Source organism: Nelumbo nucifera, chromosome 7 (assembly GCF_055504915.1).
Source record: "Nelumbo nucifera cultivar China Antique chromosome 7, China Antique-T2T, whole genome shotgun sequence".
In the NCBI taxonomy this organism is placed as follows: Eukaryota; Viridiplantae; Streptophyta; class Magnoliopsida; order Proteales; family Nelumbonaceae; genus Nelumbo; species Nelumbo nucifera.
The window spans coordinates 16,376,884-16,397,923 of record NC_142655.1 but is presented as its reverse complement, the minus strand read 5'-3'; the positions used below and the strand labels follow the sequence as shown (position 1 = coordinate 16,397,923).

Genomic DNA, 21,040 nt, shown 5'->3' with positions numbered 1-21,040 from the left:
AAACATATAATTAACATTAAATACGTGTGTGTGTTCACTAGTTCAATAAACAACCATTGCCCTTCCTGATTCTGCATCTACAGGCACCCCATCTTTCCTTCTGTGTTTTGATCCACACAACTCCCTTGCTTGGTTGTGCCCCATCACCGGTTTTCTGCATCTATATCCATACTAAGCATTTAGACATTATCATCATTTTCAAGTAGTAGTATAGTTAGCCGATTGCCTCTAGCTATAGCACTCCGTTTCTACAGTTTTATAAAAACTACAAGTGTAAGGCCATGTATATTGTGACACTCAAACAATATAGGTTAATCAATATAATTAAGAGATAATACCTTGCCCTCATCAGAGTTCCAAAAAGCGACAAGAATTTGCCATTGATCGCTAGGAACCTTATTTGGGCAATTCCGCATTCCCTCATCAGGGGTAACTGGATCATAGTACATGGCTTTCAAATCTGACTTGTAATCTTTCCATTTTTTTCCAATCGAGGACAATACCCACTTTCTACCTTTACTGTCTATCTCAAATTTACCCTACAAAGAACACATTTAAACCAATGTATTAGCAATTAATCTATGAATTCACACAAATAAGCAGACCTAAATAAAAAAAAAATCATACCAGTACAAGGTTCCAAATGTCCTCTTTACATGGAGTTGGAAATGAAGTCCACTGCTTAAAACCCAAACCCAGAGGATAGAGATCGCCGTTCCTTGCAATTGTTCCCATAAACTTCACTAATTTCTTTGTATTTTCTCCAATTCCTTGGCCTAACTCATTTAACGTTATGGGTATTTTTTTCTCCTACTAGCAAGTTCCAGATGTCGACAACTCTTGTGGGGCCCTTGCCCCTCCTTTGCACTGAGGCATCTATTTCATGGTACACAAGAAGTTAAAATATTCAAAGTGACCATGATAAAAGTAAGGCCCAACATAAAAAAGTTATTCATAAAATAATACCAGCTGATCCAACAACATCTTTAGCCATAATTTCCTATGAGAAAGAAAACGAACATTTTCAATTAATTTCAAATCGCATATCTACCATAATAGAACAATACAAGCATAATAATTTAAATTGCACAAGCATATTAGAATAGCATATCTATTATCACATACATCTTTTTTTGAATATTGAAAAAGTTACTTCATTACCAAAATGTAAGCACAGTTACAACACCACAAAGAGAGTCACAAGGTGTGATCTCTCTTGAAAGTACAAATAAGTGTAAGGAACCACATTTTAATTCATGCACACTAATCAACATCATATGTAGTCATAAAGGGTGTCATCCTCTGACTCTTCCTCATATGTAGGCTCATGTACATCATCATCTTCATCATCGGAAATGGTTGCCTCAATAGTTGTTCCATCAACATCTTCACGAACCCAATCAATGTTATCATCAGGAGTGTCTTCCATTACATGTGTTCTAGGTGGCTCGACTTCCAAATCATCATTTCCGTCAACCTCTCCGACCCACATATCAAATAAATCTCTTGGGATTGTCTTTATAACAATACTCCAATCATCTTCATTAGGGTCTTTCACATAAAAAACTTGTTGGGCTTGGGAGGATAAAATGAAGGGCTAATCCTCTAACTATGAACTACGCATCAAATGCAAGAGGTTAACTAGTGTATAGCCATAGTCATCCCGTTTTATTCCTCTACCTTGTGTCACATCAACCCAATCACATTGAAATAATACAACCCAAAACTTATCATAGTAATTTAACTCAATGATGTCAGTTAATGTTCCATAATATGTGACATCCCCAGAAATTAGATTTCTCTCTTGAACTGGCAAAACTTGATGTCTCTACCATGACAACCACCCCACTATTTTGGGTCTTTCGTTGTCGTTCACAATCCTTAATGTTCCATAATATGTGACATCCCCAGAAATTAGATTTCTATCTCTTGAACTGGCAAAACTTGATGTCTCTACCGTGACAACCACCCCACTATTTTGGGTCTTTCGTTGTCGTTCACGATCCTTGGTGTGAAATCTAAAACCATTTACAATAAACCCCTTGAACCTCCACGCTTCACGCAATGGACCTTTAGCCAACCATCTAATCTCCTCTAAAATTTGAAGATTATTTTTTGATTCAAGGTTTGCAACCTAAAAAACACCACAAAAACAAATGTTTGAGATGGATTTGAAACAAGGTGTAAGAAGTTGCATAATGCAATAAGCTTCTTACATGTGACTTAAACCATTCATGAAATTTTGTATTTTGGATTTGTTTTATCTCCCTTTCTCTTAGATGGGTACGTCGATGTTGACGCTTGATAATTGTAGTATGTTGTCTGCATGAACCTATGGTTAGTATTCTTAAAATTTTTAAGATTAAAATTTACTTATCAATCTAAAATATCATATTAAACAAAAAACTTACTTAATATAGGAAATCCTTTTGTCACAATTAAATAACACATATCGATGTGATTGCGCCCATGAGATGTCATCTAATTGGATATAATCAACCTTTCCTAAATGACGACCCGACATCTGAAACATTGAGAATCCTTGCATTCCATTATTTGCCTCATCCATTATTTCTTATTGGTCTATTAAACCTGGTCTCTACACCATGTAGGTACTGTGAGCAAAAAGTACACCATGTAGGTACTGTGAGCAAAAAGTTAGACACTCATCTGCCAAGTAATCTTCTGCTATAGAGCCTTCTGGATATGCTCTGCTGCAGACATAGGATTTCAGTTTTCCAAGGTACCTCTCAATTGGATACACCCAACAAAATTGTACTAGGCCACACATACTAGCCTCATGTGCTAGATGTATTGCTAAATGCACCATGATTGTGAAAAATGATGGAGGAAAGATCCTCTCTAGACAACAAAGTATTAGTGCAATCTCCCTCAACATTCTACATAACTCATCTGGGTTCAATACTTTCGAGCACAACTTCTTGAAAAAATTGCATAGCTCAGTCAAAGGGGAGCACACATTCTTAGGCAATGTTCTCCGCATGGCCAATGGAAGCAAATGTTGCATTAAAACGTGACAATCATGACTTTTGAGACCCAAAATTTTGCATTGCCTAACATCCACACGTCGACATATGTTTGATGCATATCCATCTGGAGCCTTAATTGATTTTAATACTCTACAAAAACCTTCTTTCTCAGTAGAAGATAAGGAATAACACGCTGGGGGCAAATATGCAACATTTGATCCACGCTGTTGAGGATGAAGCTCGGGCCTTATTCGCATTACCCTTAGATCTAAGTGTGCCTTTACATTATCCTTTGTCTTACCATCAAGGTTCAAGAGAGTCCCCATTATGTTGTCACATATATTCTTTTCTACATGCATCACATCAAGATTATGATGACACAAATTGTGTTGCCAATAAGGTAATAAGAAAAATATACTCCTCTTCTTCTAGTTAAAGAAATGACTCTCCAACTCAGTGTTGCATTTCTTTTTTCCCCCAGTACTACCTTGGTCCTTTTTACCAAGTGTGAACTACAATCCTTTTAACTGGTGCAATACAGCAGTGCCACTTGGTGGAGTAGGTTCAGCTCTAAACTCTTGATTTCCATCAAATGATTGTTTCTCATATCAAAATCTATGGTTGGCATCCAAGAATCGTCGATGATCCATGTAACAAAACTTCTAACCATGCTTCAACCAATGAGAGCAAGTTTCACTATTACATGATGGACATGCAAACCTCCCTTTGGTACTCCAACCCGAAAAATTGCCATATATAGGAAAGTCATTTATTGTCGTTAACAAAGCAACACACAATTGGATGTTCTGATTAGTAGATGCATCATATGTTTCGACCCCATCCTCCCACAATTCCTTGAGTTCAGCAATAATGGGTTGTAAGTACACGTCGATATCATTTCCAGGAGCATTTAGACCAGCAATAATCAATGACAATAACAAATAGGGTTGTTTCATACACATCCATGGGGGTAAATTGTATAGGATCAATACCACTGACCATGTACTGTAGGTGACGCTGAGTGTTCTGAAGGGATTTATGCCATCACTTGCCAAACCAAGCCTAACATTGCGAGGTTCAGCTGCAAAGTTTGGATACTTGGCGTCAAATTCCTTCCAAGCAGGAGAGTTAGCAGGGTGTCTCATGAAGCCATCATTGATATGTCCATTTTCATGCCAAGTCATAAGAGATGCCGTTTTAGTTGACATGAAAAGACGTTGCAGCCTTGGCTTTAAAGGAAAATAGCACAGGACCTTTGCAGGAATCTTTCTCTCCCTTGTACCAATTGCCCCATCATTGTTGTTCTCATGGTCACCATTTGGCTTCCATCTTGAATCACCACACACAGAACATATCTCATCATTAGCATGTTCTTGCCAAAACAACATGCAATCATTTGGACATGCATTGATCTTTTTATACTAAAGTTCAAGACTTCCTATCATCTTCTTAGTTTCATAGAAAGAACTTGGTACTTGATTACTTTTTGGGAGCACCTCCTTCAACAATTCAAGCAACTCGGTAAATGACTTCTTACTCCATCCATACAAACACTTCATATGAAATAGCCTAACAATGAATGAAAGTTTTGAGAATCTTGTACACTCTAGATATAATTCTGGTTCAGCATCTTGTAAGAGATTAAAAAATTCTGAGCATTAGGATTAGGCCCTCCACTAGGTTGTACTAGAATATCCATCCTTTCATCACATTGTTCCACTGTAGGAATACCACATGCATCATGAATCATCCCATGCACATCCTCACACTCAATTGGGTTATCAGAAGAACAAGCCTCATTATATGTCGTATGCACAAAAATTGACTCTCCATGAAATATCCACTCCGTATAACCTCGGAGAAACCCATTAATGATTAGATGATCTTCCACATCAACTTGACCCATCAACAAAACATTTCCACATTTTGTACAAGGACATCAAATTTTTCCTTCGCGGTTTACCTTCTTAAAAACAAACCTAATGAACTGATCAACGCCATCTAGATACTCTTTAGAAGTTCTTGATCGATGAATCCAACTCTTGTCCATTTTACAACCAAATGAAAAAATACAAGAGATCAATGTGATTTGAATGAAAATAATGGACAAGGATTTCAAGAAGAATTTCAAAACTTACTTTCCTTTTGATTCCGATTCCGAATGATCCAGTCCCATAGTCTGTTTGGTTCAGACAAGAATGGGAATGAGAATTAAAATCAGCAGGAATGAGAATTCATTCCCCAAGCTGTGCAAGGGCTGGTACCATCCATATCCCCAAATATTGGAAGTCTAATGCCACCACAAAAGTCAGCATCCCCACTCCAACCCATCCAGGGGTTTGTACCATCTGCCCTACCAAGGGCTCATTAACGAAGAGCACCCTATTCTCATATATGATGTAGTATGGACCAACAAACCTGAACTTGCAAACTTGCATGGGGACCATTAGGGTTATCAATGGTATGGACCAACAGACCTGAACTGATCCGAGTCTATTATATGGAGCTGGATCTGTATTTTAATCCCCAATTATTAATAGAATCAGTTCTTGTTATGTATTTTGAGTCCCCATTAGAATTTTCTCTTTTGGTTAAGAAAGGGTGTAGACATCTTAACAAAGGATCATTCTGTTTTGGTTAAGAAAGGAGAGGATCTATACCCATGCAGTATATGCCAAAAAAAACAAGAAACGAACTTCCATATAACTAAGAAAAACCTAATTAGCTAGTGCACTCAGCAACAACCCCCAAAGTCCCTTTATCAACAACCTATCAAAAGATAGTATACTCCAATCAACTCAAATCAGCCTCAACCCCACCTATTTAGGGTCAGTCATATCAGTACATGACATCAAACCAAAGAAATTTTGAAAACTCTGTTTCCTCTTTGCAAGGAGCTTATAGTTTTTTTTTTGGTTTGGGGTTGGTTGTATTGGACATACTGGTTTTCCTCTGTATAGCTTCTCATTGTACAGGGGTTCTATCGTATCTTTGCTTTATGGTTTTTAATGAATTACTTTACCTTACAGTTCAAAAAGGACAGATCCCCAAAGCATACAATGCTTTCAGACAACAGAATATCCCAGCCTCAGTTTCAGTCCGCTTCCTTCCCGAGGTCCTCTACTCTCAGCCTCGGGGGGTACCAGTTCAGTCACCATTACCAACTCCACCTTCAGACCGCCACTACAAGGGGAAACTCAGTTCCCCAAACAAATACCCAGTCAGATCCAGCCCCATACACCAAAGAAACCATATAATATGTGTAGAGTTTATCTTGTTTGTTGGGCTAATTGGCTAAATGTCCTGAGATGGAGATAATGTTGGCATTGGAAAGCACTAAGTTGCAGCAGTGCAGAGTGATAATGGAGGATGACAGGGGACACTAAAGTTTCTTTGTATGTGCTATTGTGAGCCAATCAGGGAAGAGCAAAAGATGGGAGTGACCTACTGCACTAACTCCTCTTTATGTTTATGATAAGAGCATGACAACTCCTTTATATCAAATTCATGGATACCAACTAAAAGCCAACCATCCTTTTGTAAAGCTTGTTGAGGCAGCGTGGAGCAATAAGACCGGGCTGGCTATGCAAGCACCGGGCGAACACAAGCTTCTAGCGAAGCTAAACGAAAATCTCTAGAGGAGAGAGAAAAAGTGGCAAAAATTGAAGTGTAAATCTGAAGTGTGTATTAGCTTGGAAAGAGCAACATTTATAGTACATATGAAATTTGTAGAAGAACTAGGAAAGAACAACTAAGAAAGATATCGAAACATCTAATCTGCTAGGATCGAATTCTTCCTGATCTTGGTCTTGATAGGATCGAACTCTTTGGCTTGATCTTGACCATCCGATCTTCTTGGATCTTATCCATGAATCTTGGAAATCTTGGATTATCTTAATCTCTGGAATTCTTGATGGATCTTGAATTCTTAGATTCTTGAATAGTTGATGAATCTTGGCTTCTTGAATTCTTTCTTGAATTATCCTTGCCCTTATCCTTATCCTATGAGCTGCCACCCATATAGTGAGGTGGTTCTTGGGATGGCCCTCCATCATTCTCCCCCATTTGGAAAAAACACGACCCCGAGTCGTGAGTAGGATATGCAAGTGTCATCTCTAGCAGGTAGCGATGAAGGTCAACCACATTGAACGTCTTAGAGATACCCATATGATCTGGTAGGTCCGCGACATATGCATTGTCGTTGATTTTCTTCACGATCTTGTAAGGACCGTACTTCCGAGGCTGCAACTTGTATTTTCCCACAGGAATCCTTTCCTTCCTCAAGAATACCATAACTTCGTCACCGACGTCAAATACTTGGTGCCGACGATGCCTGTCTACTACCAACTTGTACTTGGCGTTGGTTTGTTCTAGCTTCTGCTTCACGGCTTCTTGGACGGATTGGATCTGGTCCGCCATCTGTTCTGCGGAGGTACTGACACCGGGTACTCTGGGTAGCTTCACTAAGTCCAGTGCATGATTTGGAACCTTCATGTAGACAATGGAGAATGGAGATCTACCTGTAGAGCTGTGTACTGCATTATTATAGGCGAACTCAGCCTGTGCAATGGCGAAATCCCATTGTTTCGGTCTCTCCCGACATATACTGTGAATCAAATTACCAAGGGTCCGGTTTACCACCTCGGTTTGTCCGTCTGTCTGCGGATGGGTTGTGTTGCTGAAATTTAGTGATGAATCAAAAAACCTCCATAGGGTCATCCAGAAGTGACTTAGGAACATTGTGTCTCAATCCGATGTGATAGTCTTGGGTACCCCATGTAAACGAACAATCTCCCTGAAAAATAATTTGGCTGTCGCTGATGCATCTGTTGTTTTCTTGTATGGGAGGAAGTGAGCCATCTTAGAGAACCTGACAACCACTATGAAGATGGAGTCCATATTTCTTTGGGTTTTTGGCAAGCCTAGCACAAAATCCATGGACAAATCTTCCCAGATAGCAGTAGGAACGTGGAGAGGTATATAGAGACCAGTATTTTGGGTTTGTCCCTTAGTTGTATGACAAATATAACATCTACTCAGAATAGTGGACACATCTCTTCTTAATTTCGGCCAATAATAACGCCCCTTAACTGCTTCAATTGTCTTGTCCCTTCCCAAGTGTCCTGTTAATCCACCCCCATGCAGATCCCTGATGATCTTCTCACGGAGGGAGGTGCAAGGGATGCACAACTCTTCCCCTTTCATAAGGAACCCATCATGAATGTAGAAATCATCTGCTGGCTGTCGATTCACACATTCCTCTCACACCTGTTGGAAGTCCTCATCCTGGGCGTATAGGTCTTTTAGGCTTTTAAAACCCACAATCGCAATACTGAGGGTCTTGATGAGGGCGACACGCCTACTAAGAGCATCGACCACTTTATTTTGTTGTCTGACCTTATATATAATTTTGTATGGGAATTTGTCAAGGAAAGCAGACCATCTTGCATGTAAATCACTTCTTAATTACTTCTGCCCACTGAGATACTTTAGGGCCTGGTGGTTAGTATAAAGAACAAATTCTTTTGCAATTAAATAATGTTCCCATGTTTTCAAGGCTCTAACCACAGCATAGAACTCTTTGTCATAAGTGGACCACTTTCTCCTGGATTCACATAACTTTTCACTGAAGAAAAAGCAATGGGTCTCTTTTTTTGGGACAATATAGCCCCTATGCCAACTCCATTGGCGTCACATTCAACTTCAAATAATTTATCATAATCTGGTAAAGCAAGGATAGGAGCAGTACATAACTTTTCTTTTATGAGAGCAAAACTTTACTCTTGTTCTTCTCCCCATTGAAATTTTCCCATCTTCAAACATTCAGTGATGGGAGCTACAATACTGCTAAAATGTTTAATGAATCGCCTGTAGAAAGATAGAGGGAAGAGAGAGAGAGGTCGGAGGAAGGGGACGAGGGTAATATTGGGTTTTAAAAATTCATCTCTTTAAGTCTACAACCAAGCTCATTTCCCAAACTAGGAGGCGGAAAATTAGCCACCACTTCCCCAACAACATTTTTAAAATTAAAAATGAAAAGTAGCGTCTATATATGGGACTTGATGAGGCGCAATCCAGCTACTCCCTGCTGGAGGTGATCTGGCTATCAGCAACAACAGGCTTAATGAATCTGCAAGAGATGAATCAGAGAACCCGGGGAAGTTTATCTGGCGAGGTTGCTCCGATGCTTAAGTTAGCACTTGGTTGGAATGTGAAAATGATCTTAGATTGTAAAAGGGCTAGAGAGCAGAGATTACGCAACCCTCACCTCCAGGGGCTGGAGCCTTTATATATTAGAGTCCCCGCGGGTTCCGTGGAGTAGTTCCAAGATTATCACTGGGACAGGATCCGTTTCCATGTTAATTTGGGGAGGATGACGACTGTGTGGGCTTGGAAGTACGAACGAAGCTTCCGAGCTGCGATGACCAGTGCATACGCTAGTTTCTCGATCTCTGGGTACCTTGTTTTTGCGTCCTGCAAAACCTTACTAACATAGTAGATAGGTCGTTGGACCCGATCTACTTCCTGTATCAGTACCAAGCTGACCACCTCATCACTCGCGGAGAGGTACATTTTCAAAACATCTCCCTCCTCGGGTCGGGTCAAAACCGGGATGCTGGCTAAGTACTTTTTCAGCTCATCGATGGCGAGCTAGCATTCTTCGGTCCATTCAAAATCCTTACTTTTTTTAATTGCCTTGGAAAAAGGCAGGCAGCGATCTGCCGATTTGGACATGAAGCGGCTCAGAGCGGCTATATGACCGTTCAGCCTCTAAACCTCCTAAAATTTACGAGGTGGCCTCATATCTAGGATGGCCTTTATTTTTTCGGGGTTGGCTTCGATGCCACGTCGGTTAACTATGTAACCTAGGAACTTATCCGAGGTGACACCGAAGATACACTTGTTAGGGTTTAGCTTCATATTGTACTTACGCAGAATTTCAAAAACACATTGTAAGTCACTTATTAAATAGTTTGAAAGCTGGGTCTTAACGACCATATCGTCTACATAGCATTCAACTTTATTGCCGATCAACGGCTCAAACAGTTTGTTTACAAGCCTTTGGAAGGTCGCCTCGGCATTCTTTAGCCCAAAGGGCATGACCTTGTAACAGTATAGTCCTAGTTTGGTTATGAATGTTGTTTTCTCCTCGTCGACAGGGTCCATCCGGATCTGGTTGTATCCTAAATAAGCATCTAGGAAGCTCAGCAACTCGTGCCCTGAGGTCGCATCCAATAGACGGTCGATCTTAGGGAGTGGGAAACAATCTTTCGGGTAAGCTCGATTCAGGTGGGTATAACCGACGAAGATGCACCATTTACTGCTGGCCTTTTTCACCAGAGCTGGGTTGGCCACCTAGCTCGGGTAATGGACCTCCCTAATGAAATCGGCAGCAAGGAGTTTCCCGAACTCCTCGTCGACTATCCTCCAATGCTCCGGGGTGAGGTTGCGTTTCTTCTGTTTAACGGGCTTGACTACATGATCGGTATTTAGCTTGTGAGTTATTTACCTTTGCATCTATACCGGGCATTTCTAGTGTAGACCATGCGAATATATCTAAATTCTCAATTAAAAAACTTATCAGCTGTGAACGAAGAGGTTCCTCGACCGATGCACCGATTTGGAGAGTTCTAGCTGGATTTTCTATTGAAACAGGGACGTGGACCATCCCTTTCGTTGGTGTAGCCCGCTCCTATCGGTCGCTCTAGCTCGATGTCACCCACTAGCTTGGCTTTCCCTCTAAGGGTGGCAACGTAGCACTTGCGGGACTTGACCTGGTTGCCTCGCACTACCCCAACTCTGAAGTTCGTGGGAAACTTCATAGCCAAGTAGTAGGTGGATACCACTGTGCGAAGCGCGGGGGTGATAGGCCAACCTATTATGGCATTGTACGGGGAGGGAGTCGCGACTACCAGGAAAGTGTGCTCGAATCTCGATATACTAGGCCAGGTGTCAACCTCTATAGGTACTGAAATTCGCCCTAGGGGCCTGACTTCTTCTCCGCTGAAGCCTACTAGAGGAATACTTGTTGGCTTGAGATCGCCTTCCTTGAGCTGGAGCTTGTCGAACACGTCTTTAAATAGAATGTCTGCTGAACTGCCAGAATCGACTAGGAAACGCTTCACCTCAAAGTCGTTGACCCTTATCTTTATAACTAGTGCATCATCATGGGGGTACTAGACCCCGCGTGCATCATCTTCTGTGAAGAATATTGGGTCTTCGAGCCTAGGTTGCTTTGGTGGATTATGTTCTTCTTGTTCAAACTCGCGAACCGAGGCCTTCCTTGGTGCTAAGGTACAGCCCGTGACTATGGATCCGCCAATAGCAATGTTGATCATTTCGCATATCGGTTTCTCCTCAGGCAACTGTCTTTGCGGCTACTCATTATTCCTGCTGCTGGACTCAGGAGCATTTCTCTTTTGCTCCCCCTACCAATCTGTCTGGTTCTTATTGTCTTTTTGTACAAAATTTTTTAAGTATCCATGACGGATGAGTTCTTCTATCTCATCACGGAGGCTTCTACAATTTTTGGTACTGTGACCGTGGTCTCTATGGAAATGACAGTACACATTTTTATTCTTTGTGGCGGGGTCTCCCTTCAACCGAGGTGGCCACTTTACATAAGGGGTGTCTTTGATCGTCATGAGGATTTCTCCCCACTTCTCATTGAGAGGTGTGAAGTTCATCCTTTCAATCGGGGGAGTTCAGGAACATTGATATGAATTGTTCCCTCTCCTAGTTGGGGACTTGCTTTTTCTCCTTTTACTGCCACCATTGTTCGAACTGTTGCCTTCCCTTTTTCTTTTCTCCTACGGGGCTTCAATCTTTTGATTCATTTCCTCTTCGGTCCCGATGAACTGCTCGGCGAGCTTGAGGAATTCGGTGATGTCTTTAGGCTTGTTTGCCACCACGTGCCACTTGAATTCCTTGTGTGTGATACCCTTCTTTGATGTCGTGAGTCTTACAGTGGGATCTAAGTTTGGGATCAACAAACAGGTGTCATTGAAGCGCTTGATGTAGCTTCGAATCGACTCTCCTTTCCTCTAGATTATGTTGAGGAGGCTTTCTTGTGACCTCGGACACTTCTTGTTGGTGATGAAGTGCGAAGTGAACATTTGCACAAACTGCGCCCAGCTCTTAATTATCCCGGGCGCAAGGTTTCTGTGCCATGTGCGTGCTACCCCTTTGAATGTCGTAGAGACGGCAATGCACATCCAAGCTTTGTCAGCCCCAGCGAGGTGCATCTGAGACTGGAAAGAGTCTACATGATCATTTTGGTCGAACAACCCGTCATACTTGTCCAGCAGAGGCACTTTGAAGACCTTCGGCATCGGAGTGGCTAGGAGCTCGGAGGACAAAGGTGATGGCACAGAGAGGAGGGGAGTAGTTTTTGTGACTTCCAAGCTCACCTCCGCCTTGCCTTTAGGCTGCCCGGGTTGGCTAGGTCCTACGAGCTGGCTTGGAGCTACTGCTCGATGTGCCTTAGAGCATCGCCTTTGCTGCTTCTTAACTGGCTTCGCATTGGTGCAGTTGACTTCCATGTTGTCAGGCAGTGTCTTGGCTTGAAGTGATTTGGACTACTGGCACTGGCTACTGTGGATAGAAGGGCCTCGTCTGGAGTCTACGACCAGGACCTCAAACCGGTTCCCTGTAAGTGAACCTTCAAGTTGCGAGGGTCGGGGTGGACTAACTCTGGTGGGCCGAGTATCTCCCGACCTGTTCACTTGCTGCGAGGTGGGAGGAGCAACTTGCCATTCTCTCCTGCTGTGGGACAAGACCTAGGAAATTTCTCCCCGGTGAGGAGGATGATTGTTCTGACGGCGAGACTTGTTCTGCGGTGTGATCGAACACTAAGGTGGAGCTGGCTGTTGATTCTGCTGCAGCGGTGGGAACTACTACTGGTAATGTTGAAACTGTTGGACCTGTTGCATTTGGGCTTGAATAGCCCACACGCGGTGTACCAGGTCATCCAGTTGGCTCTGTCTGACTGTAGAGGGAACCATAGAGGATTCAGTGATGGTTACACCCACCATATGAGGGAGTGGGGCATTTACTGGAGCTATGACTCAAGGTACGTTCAATGTTGGCACCCCATCTGCAGTGAAAGGCACGGTGAACTGACCAATGCACACGGCCGGGACCTGAGGTTGCCCCCCGGAGATGTTCATTTCACCGTTCTGCCTGGCGTTGCAAGAGGATGCCATGGATTTTGAGCTTGAGATTTTTGAGTGGAAAGAAGGGCTTTTAGTAGCGGTTCCCACATACGGCGCCAAATGATGAGGCGCAATCTGGCTGCTCCTTGTTGGAGGTGATCTGGCTACTAGCAACGACGGGCTTGATGAATCTGCAAGAGATGAACTAAAGAACCTGGGGTGGTTTACCCAGCGAGGTTGCTCCGATGCTTAAGTTAGCACTTGGTTGCGAGGTGAAAATGATCTTAGATTGTAAGAGGGCTAGAGAGCAGAGATTACGCATACCCTCACCCCCACGGAGTCCCTGCGGGTTCCGTAGAGTAACCATGCTTCTAACCATGCTTCAACCATTGAGAGCAAGCTTCTAACCATGCTGATAGTTTTTTTTTTTTGGTTTGGGGTTGGTTGTATTTGACATACTGGATTTCCTCTGTATAGCTTCTCATTGTACAGGGGTTCTATCGTATCTTTGCTTTATGGTTTTTAATGAATTACTTTACCTTACAGTTCAAAAAGGACAGAACCCCAAAGCATACAATGCTTTCAGACAACAGAATATCCCAGCCTCAGTTTCAGTCCGCTTCCTTACTGAGGTCCTCTACTCTCAGCCTCGGGGGGTACCAGTTCAGTCACCATTACCAACTCCACCTTCAGACCGCCATTAAAAGGGGAAACTCAGTTCCCCAAACAAATACCCAGTCAGATCCAGCCCCATACACCAAGGAAACCATATAATATGTGTAGAGTTTATCTTGTTTGTTGGGCTAATTGGCTAAATGTCCTGAGATGGAGATAATGTTGGCATTGGAAAGCACTAAGTTGCTGTAGTGCAGAGTGATAATGGAGGATGACAGGGGACACTAAAGTTTCTTTGTATGCGCTATTGTGAGCCAATCGGGGAAGAGCAAAAGATGGGAGTGACCTACTGCACTAACTCCTCTTTATGTTTATGATAAGAGCATGACAACTCCTTTATATCAAATTCATGGATAACAACTAAAAGCCAACCATCCTTTTGTAAAGCTTGTTGACGTAGCATGGAGCAATAAGACCGGGCTGGCTATGCAAGCACCGAGCAAACACAAGCTTCTAGCGAAGCTAAACGAAAATCTCTAGAGGAGAGAGAAAATGTGGCAAAAATTGAAGTGTAAATTTGAAGTGTGTATTAGCTTGGAAAGAGCAACATTTATAGTACATCTGAAATTTGTAGAAGAACTAGGAAAGAACAACTAAGATAGATATCGAAACATCTAATCTGCTAGGATCAAATTCTTCTTGATCTTGGTCTTGATAGGATCGAACTCTTTGGCTTGATCTTCACCGTCCGATCTTCTTGGATCTTATCCATGAATCTTGGAAATCTTGGATTATCTTAATCTCTGGAATTCCTGATGGATCTTGAATTCTTGGATTCTTGATGGATCTTGGATTCTTGAATTGTTGATGAATCTTGGCTTCTTGAATTCTTTCTTGAATTATCCTTGCCCTTATCCTTATCCTATGAGCTGCTACCCATACGGTGAGGTGGTTCTTGGGATGGGCCTCCATCATTCTCCCCCACTTGGAGAAAACTCGACCTCGAGTCGTGACTAGGATATGCAAGTGCCATCTCTGGCAGGTAGCGATGAAGGTCAACCACATTGAACGTCTTAGAGATACCCATATGATCTGGTAGGTCCACGACATATGCATTGTCATTGATTTTCTTCACGATCTTGTAAGGACCGTACTTCCGAGGCTGCAACTTGTTGTATTTTCCCACAGGAACCTTTCCTTCCTCAAGAATACCATAACTTCGTCACTGACGTCAAATACTTGGTGTTGACGATGCCTGTCTGCTGCCAACTTGTACTTGGCGTTGGTTTGTTCTAGCTTCTGCTTCACGGCTTCTTGGACGGATTGGATCTGGTCTGCCATCTGTTCTGCGGAGGTACTGACACTGGGTACTATGGGTAGCTTCACTAAGTCCAGTGCATGATTTGGAACCTTCATGTAGACAATGGAGAATGGAGATCTACATGTAGAGCTGTGTACTGCATTATTATAGGCAAACTCAGCCTGTGCAATGGCGAAATCCCATTGTTTCGGTCTCTCCCAACATATACTGTGAATCAAATTACCAAGGGTCCGGTTTACCACCTCGGTTTTTCCGTCTGTCTGCGGATGGGCTGTGCTGCTGAAATTTAGTGATGAATCAAATATCCTCCATAGGGTCATCCAGAAGTGACTTAGGAACATTGTGTTTCAATCCGATGTGATAGTCTTGGGTACCCCATGTAAACAAACAATCTCCCTGAAAAATAATTTGGCTGTCGCTGATGCATCTGTTGTTTTCTTGTATGGGAGGAAGTGAGCCATCTTAGAGAACCTGTCAACCACTATGAAGACGGAGTCCATATTTCTTTGGGTTTTTGGCAAGCCTAGCACAAAATCCATGGACAAATCTTCCCAGATAGCAGTAGGAACGGGGAGAGGTATATAGAGACCTGTATTTTGGGTTTGTCCCTTAGCTGTCTGACAAATATAACATCTACTCAGAATAGTGGACACATCTCTTCTTAATTTCGGTCAATAATAACACCCCTTAACTGCTTCAATTGTCTTGTCCCTTCCCAGGTGTCCTGCTAATTCACCCCCATGCAGATTCCTGATGATCTTCTCACGGATGGAGGTGCAAGGGATGCACAACTCTTCCCCTTTCATAAGGAACCCATCATGAATGTAGAAATCATCTGCTGGCTGTCGATTCACACATTTCTCTCACACCTGTTGGAAGTCCTCATCCTGGGTGTATCGGTCTTTTAGACATTCAAAACCCACAATCGCAATACTGAGGGTCTTGATGAGGGCAACATGCCTACTAAGAACATCGACCACTTTATTTTGTTGTCCGACCTTATATATAATTTTGTATGGGAATTTGTCAAGGAAAGCAGACCATCTTGCATGTAAATCACTTCTTAATTACTTCTGCCCACTGAGATACTTTAGGGCCTGGTGGTTAGTATAAAGAACAAATTCTTTTGCAATTAAATAGTGTTCCCATGTTTTCAAGGCTCTAACCACAGCATAGAACTCTTTGTCATAAGTGGACCACTTTCTCCTGGATTCACATAACTTTTCACTGAAGAAAAAGCAATGGGTCTCTTTTCTTGGGACAATATAGCTACTATGCCAACTCCACTGGCGTCACATTCAACTTCAAATAATTTATCAAAATCTGGTAAAACAAGGATAGGAGCAGTACATAACTTTTCTTTTATGAGAGCAAAACTTTGCTTTTGTTCTTCTCCCCATTGAAAATTTCCCTTCTTCAAACATTCAGTGATGGGAGCTACAATACTGCTAAAATGTTTAATAAATCGCCTGTAGAAAGTCGCTAACCCATGGAAGCGTCTCATATCTGTGACATTTGATGGGTTCGGCCACTCCCTAATGGATTTTACTTTATCTTCATCTACTTTAATTCCATCATTGCTCACAATGGATCCCAAGAATAAGAAATTATCACTCATGAAAGTGCATTTTTTCAAATTAGCATATAATTTATTTTCCCTTGAGGCTTTCAGGACCTCCCTAATATGTCCAATATGCTCAGTGATAGATTTTCTGTAAATTAAAATATCATCAAAATATACCACCACAAATTTACTAGTAAAAGGACGCAGTACCTGGTTCATCAGCCCCATGAATGTGCTAGGTGCGTTGGTTAGTCCAAAGGGCATGACTAACCATTCGAACAAGTCATCTCTAGTCTTGAAGGCTGTCTTCCATTCATCTCCAGGGCGGATTCTGATTTGATGGTACCCACTCCTGAGATCGATTTTTGAGAAAACCACAGCTCCATTAAGCTGGTCTAGCATGTCGTCCAGCCTAGGAATGGGGAATTTGTATCCAATAGTAATTTTGTTAATAGCCCTGCTGTCGACACACATTCTCTAGCTGCCATCCTTCTTAGGTGTTAGCAAAGTTAGTACTACACAAGGACTCATACTGACTTGAATGTGTCCCTTTTTCAACAATTCTTCTACCTTTTCCCATAAAATTTCATTCTCCTTAGGATTCATCTTGTAATGTGGGAGGTTAGGTAGATTGGCACCTGGAACAAAGTCAATATGATGCTATATATCTCTCATGGGAGGGAGTTCATTTGGTAATTCATTTGGAACTACATCATGGAATTCATCAAGTAGTCTTTGCACTTCCACTGGAATTTTATTTTCCTCCAGGGTCTCATTCATATTTTCTCCCTTTACTACTAACAAATGTACCTCACGAGTATCCTTACATTCTTTTATAAATTCAGCATAATGATGGGTAATAGTAAGAAAATTTTTCTCATTTGCTTTTGGGGCCTTAGGAACACTCTTTTCAGCCATGGGTAACAAAGTGTAACGTATACCCTCTTTTTCAAGTTGATTGGTATTCTTCCTACCCATGTGCCTTACATCTGTATCAAATTGCCAAGGCCTACCCAACAAAATATGGCAAGCATCCATGTCTATAATATCACAATATATTTCATCATTATACTTACCAATAGAAAATGGTACCTTGCAGCGTTCCTCCACCCGTACGTCACCTCCTTCCTTGATCCACCCAATTGTGTATGGGTTTGGATGTTTTTCAGGAAGTAGTTGTAACTTTTGTATTACATCCTTGCAAACAATATTTTCTTGACTGCCACTATCAATAATTAAATCAAATAATTTACACTTGACAGTACATCTAATACGGAACAATCTGTGCCTTTGAGAGGTATCTTGATTTTTCTAGAACAGCAATAATTTTCTCACAACACAAGTATACTCTTCATGTTCGTATGGACCCTCTTCATCTTTCCCATCAGGTCCACAGTATACTTCCTCCTCCACATCTTCTTCCTCCTCCCTTTCTACCATATTAACTGCCTTCCTTCTTGGACAGTCATTGGATCTATGTCCAACCTCATTACATTTAAAGCATTTAAAAGGAACAGGCTTTGCATAGGGATTACTGAGTTTAGGAGGGTTGGAAGGGTTACCTCAAGTATGTCCTCCTGTGATGGCCTTACCGGTGTTAGCTGTACTTGCCGGGTGAGAAGGTTGTACTACCAAGGCTGATTTGTTCCTGCCGACAGTTGTTGGTCTGTTGTCGCTCCCGCTGTACCGGCGATAATTATTACTACATGCCTTTTCTTAGAATATCAATTCTGCTTTCAAGGCTAGGTTCCTTGCATCCTGTACATTAAGACCCGTCTGTACACCAATTTTATCTTTGATAGACGGTCTCAAACCGCTTAGATAATGGGCTGCCTACTGGTTATCACTTTCAGATAATTGATTTCTTTCTGTTAATCTTAAAAATTTAGATGTATATTCATTAACACTACAGGAACCCTCCGCACACCGTTGGTAAGATTCAAACATGTATTGTTCATAATCTAGGGGTAAAAATCTACCTTTGATTAACTGTTTCATGCGCCTCCAGGTTTGAACAGGACCCCTTCCTTCTCTGATCCAGGTCTCTCTCATGCATTCCCACCAAACAGATGCACCTCCCTTTAACCGAAAAACTACCAATTTTACCCTTCGTTCTTCTGGTATCTCCATGTACTCAAAGAAACGATCGACTTCTGTGATCCAATCTAGAAGTCCCTCTATGCCAAGATCCCCACTAAAAGTAGGAATATCTACATTGAGTTTAAATTCATCATTATTCCTACGGGGATTGAAATTACTTTGATTGTACCAATTTCTGTCGTTTCTATCGTTGCCGGGAAAAACTGGGGCACCACCAAATTCTAACTCATCATCACTGTCATTGTTAAGAACTGGACGCTGGGATGCAGCGTTGACGGGTGGTCTGTCGTGGTCGTTTCCTTTGATTGGATGTGGATTTTCCCGGTTCCGTGGAACAACCTCCCGTAACAGGGTTCGCCGTTGTTCAGCCATCTCTGTCAACTGCTGTTCGATGTTACGTGTGGTCGTGCGCTACTCTTCGATTGCTCTCCAAACAGCTAGGAACCCCTAATCTCCGTCACGGGGTGGGTTGCGACTGCTACCGTCTTGGTTGGCCATCTGACTGGGCAAACTCCCTGCTCTGATACCACCTGACGCAGCGTGGAAGCAATAAGACCGAGCTGGCTATGCAAGCACCGGGCGAACACAAGCTTCTAGCGAAGCTAAACGAAAATCTCTAGAGGAAAGAGAAAAGGTGGCAAAAATTGAAGTGTAAATCTGAAGTGTGTATTAGCTTGGAAAGAGCAACATTTATAGTACATCTGGAATTTGTAGAAGAACTAGGAAAGAACAACTAAGATAGATATCAAAACATCTAATCTGCTAGGATCGAATTCTTCTTGATCTTGGTCTTGATAGGATCGAATCTTTGGTTTGATCTTCACCGTTCGATCTTCTTGGATCTTATCCATGAATCTTGGAAATCTTGGATTATCTTAATCTCTGGAATTCTTGATGGATCTTGAATTCTTGGATTCTTGATGGATCTTGGATTCTTGAATTATTGATGAATCTTGGCTTCTTGAATTCTTCTTGAATTATCCTTGCCCTTGTCCTTATCCTATGAGCTGTCGCCCATATGGTGAGGTGGGCCTTGGGATGGGCCTCCATCACTTGTCCTTTATCCAACCACTCAGGAGTCACATCACATGGTCCATACACAGCACCACACCACATCCACTTCTTCCTTAGATGCCAAACACTCCTTTACCAAAGTAAAAAAAAAAAAAAAAAAAAAATCTCTGCTAGGTACCTTTCATAGGATACTCATAAAATCTCCTTTTCACTATGTCTGAAAGATACCCATCACAGCTCATCCATTTCTTTACACTACTTATTAGACAGTTAACTTTTTTAAGAAACTAGTAGTTAATAATACATGTCAATGACATGTACCCTTTACTAGTGCATGTGATTAACATGTGCCCTTTATGGTAGTTATATATACACATGTAAGCTGCTCATCCCAATGGCCAACCCCTTTACACTACTTATTAGACACTTAACTTTTCTAAGAAATTAGTAGTTAATAATACATGTGAATGACATGTACCATTTAGTAGTGCACGTGATTAACATGTGCCCTTTAGGGTAGTTATATAGACATGTAAGCTGCTCATCCCAATGGCCAACCCCTTTACACTACTTATTAGACACTTAACTTTTCTAAGAAACTAGAAGTTAATAATACATGTGAATGACATGTACCCTTTACTAGTGCATGTGATTAACATGTGCCCTTTAGGGTAGTTATATATAGACATGTAAGCTGCTCATCCCAATGGCCAACCCCTTTACACTATTTATTAGACACTTAACTGTTCTAAGAAACTAGTAGTTAATAATATATGTGAATGACATGTACCCTTTACTAGTGCATGTGATTAACATGTGCCGTTTATGGTAGTTATATATAGACATGTAAGCTGGTCATCCCAATGGCCAACCCCTTTACACTACTTATTAGATACTTAACTTTTTTAAGAAACTAGAAGTTAATAATACATGTGAATGACATGTACCCTTTACTAGTGCATGTGATTAACATGTGCCTTTTAGGGTAGTTATATATACACATGTAAGCTGCTCATCCCAATGGCCAACCCCTTTACACTACTTATTAGGCATTTAACTTTTGTAAGAAACTAGTAGTTAATAATACATGTGAATGACATGTACCTTTTACTAGTCCACATGATTAACATGTGCTTTTTAGGGTAGTTATATATAGACATGTAAGCTGCTCATCCCAATGGCCAACCCCTTTACACTACTTATTAGACAGTTAACTTTTCTAAGAAACTAATAGTTAATAATACATGTGAATGACATGTACCCTTACTAGTGCATGTGATTA

The 21,040-nt window shown here is 41.6% G+C and overlaps 2 protein-coding genes across 12 annotated transcripts in view; both read right to left on the bottom strand.

Annotated features, from left to right (window-relative positions):
- The window catches only part of LOC148790215 (histone-lysine N-methyltransferase ATXR3-like), a 27,992-nt gene extending 7,085 nt beyond the window's left edge, over nt 1-20,907 (bottom strand). For 10 of the 11 annotated variants that reach the window (XM_088891024.1, XM_088891023.1, XM_088891029.1 and 7 more), the window contains exons 1-5: nt 18,624-20,907; nt 967-1,000; nt 628-876; nt 339-539; nt 55-160 (exon numbers count right to left, since the gene is read on the bottom strand). The gene's annotated coding sequence lies outside the window, so the exon portion shown is untranslated. The remainder of the gene's footprint in view (nt 1-54; nt 161-338; nt 540-627; nt 877-966; nt 1,001-18,623) is intronic. The other variant, XM_088891022.1, reaches the window with a different exon arrangement.
- Nucleotides 2,600-4,378, bottom strand: LOC148790216 (uncharacterized). The gene is made up of 2 exons (XM_088892238.1): nt 3,658-4,378; nt 2,600-3,339 (listed from the first exon to the last, which is right to left on the bottom strand). Exons 1-2 carry the CDS (start codon nt 4,376-4,378, stop codon nt 2,600-2,602), a joined length of 1,461 nt encoding a protein of 486 aa, XP_088748364.1.
- Nucleotides 20,908-21,040: the final 133 nt, after the last annotated feature.

Coding starts and splice junctions, on each gene's coding strand:
- LOC148790216 (XM_088892238.1), bottom strand. CDS start 4,378: ATGTTGTTTTGGCAAGAACATGCTAATGATGAGATATGTTCTGTGTGT. Junction 3,340..3,657: donor CTCTCATTGGTTGAAGCATG/GTTAGAAGTTTT, acceptor TGATGCATGTAG/AAAAGAATATATGTGACAAC.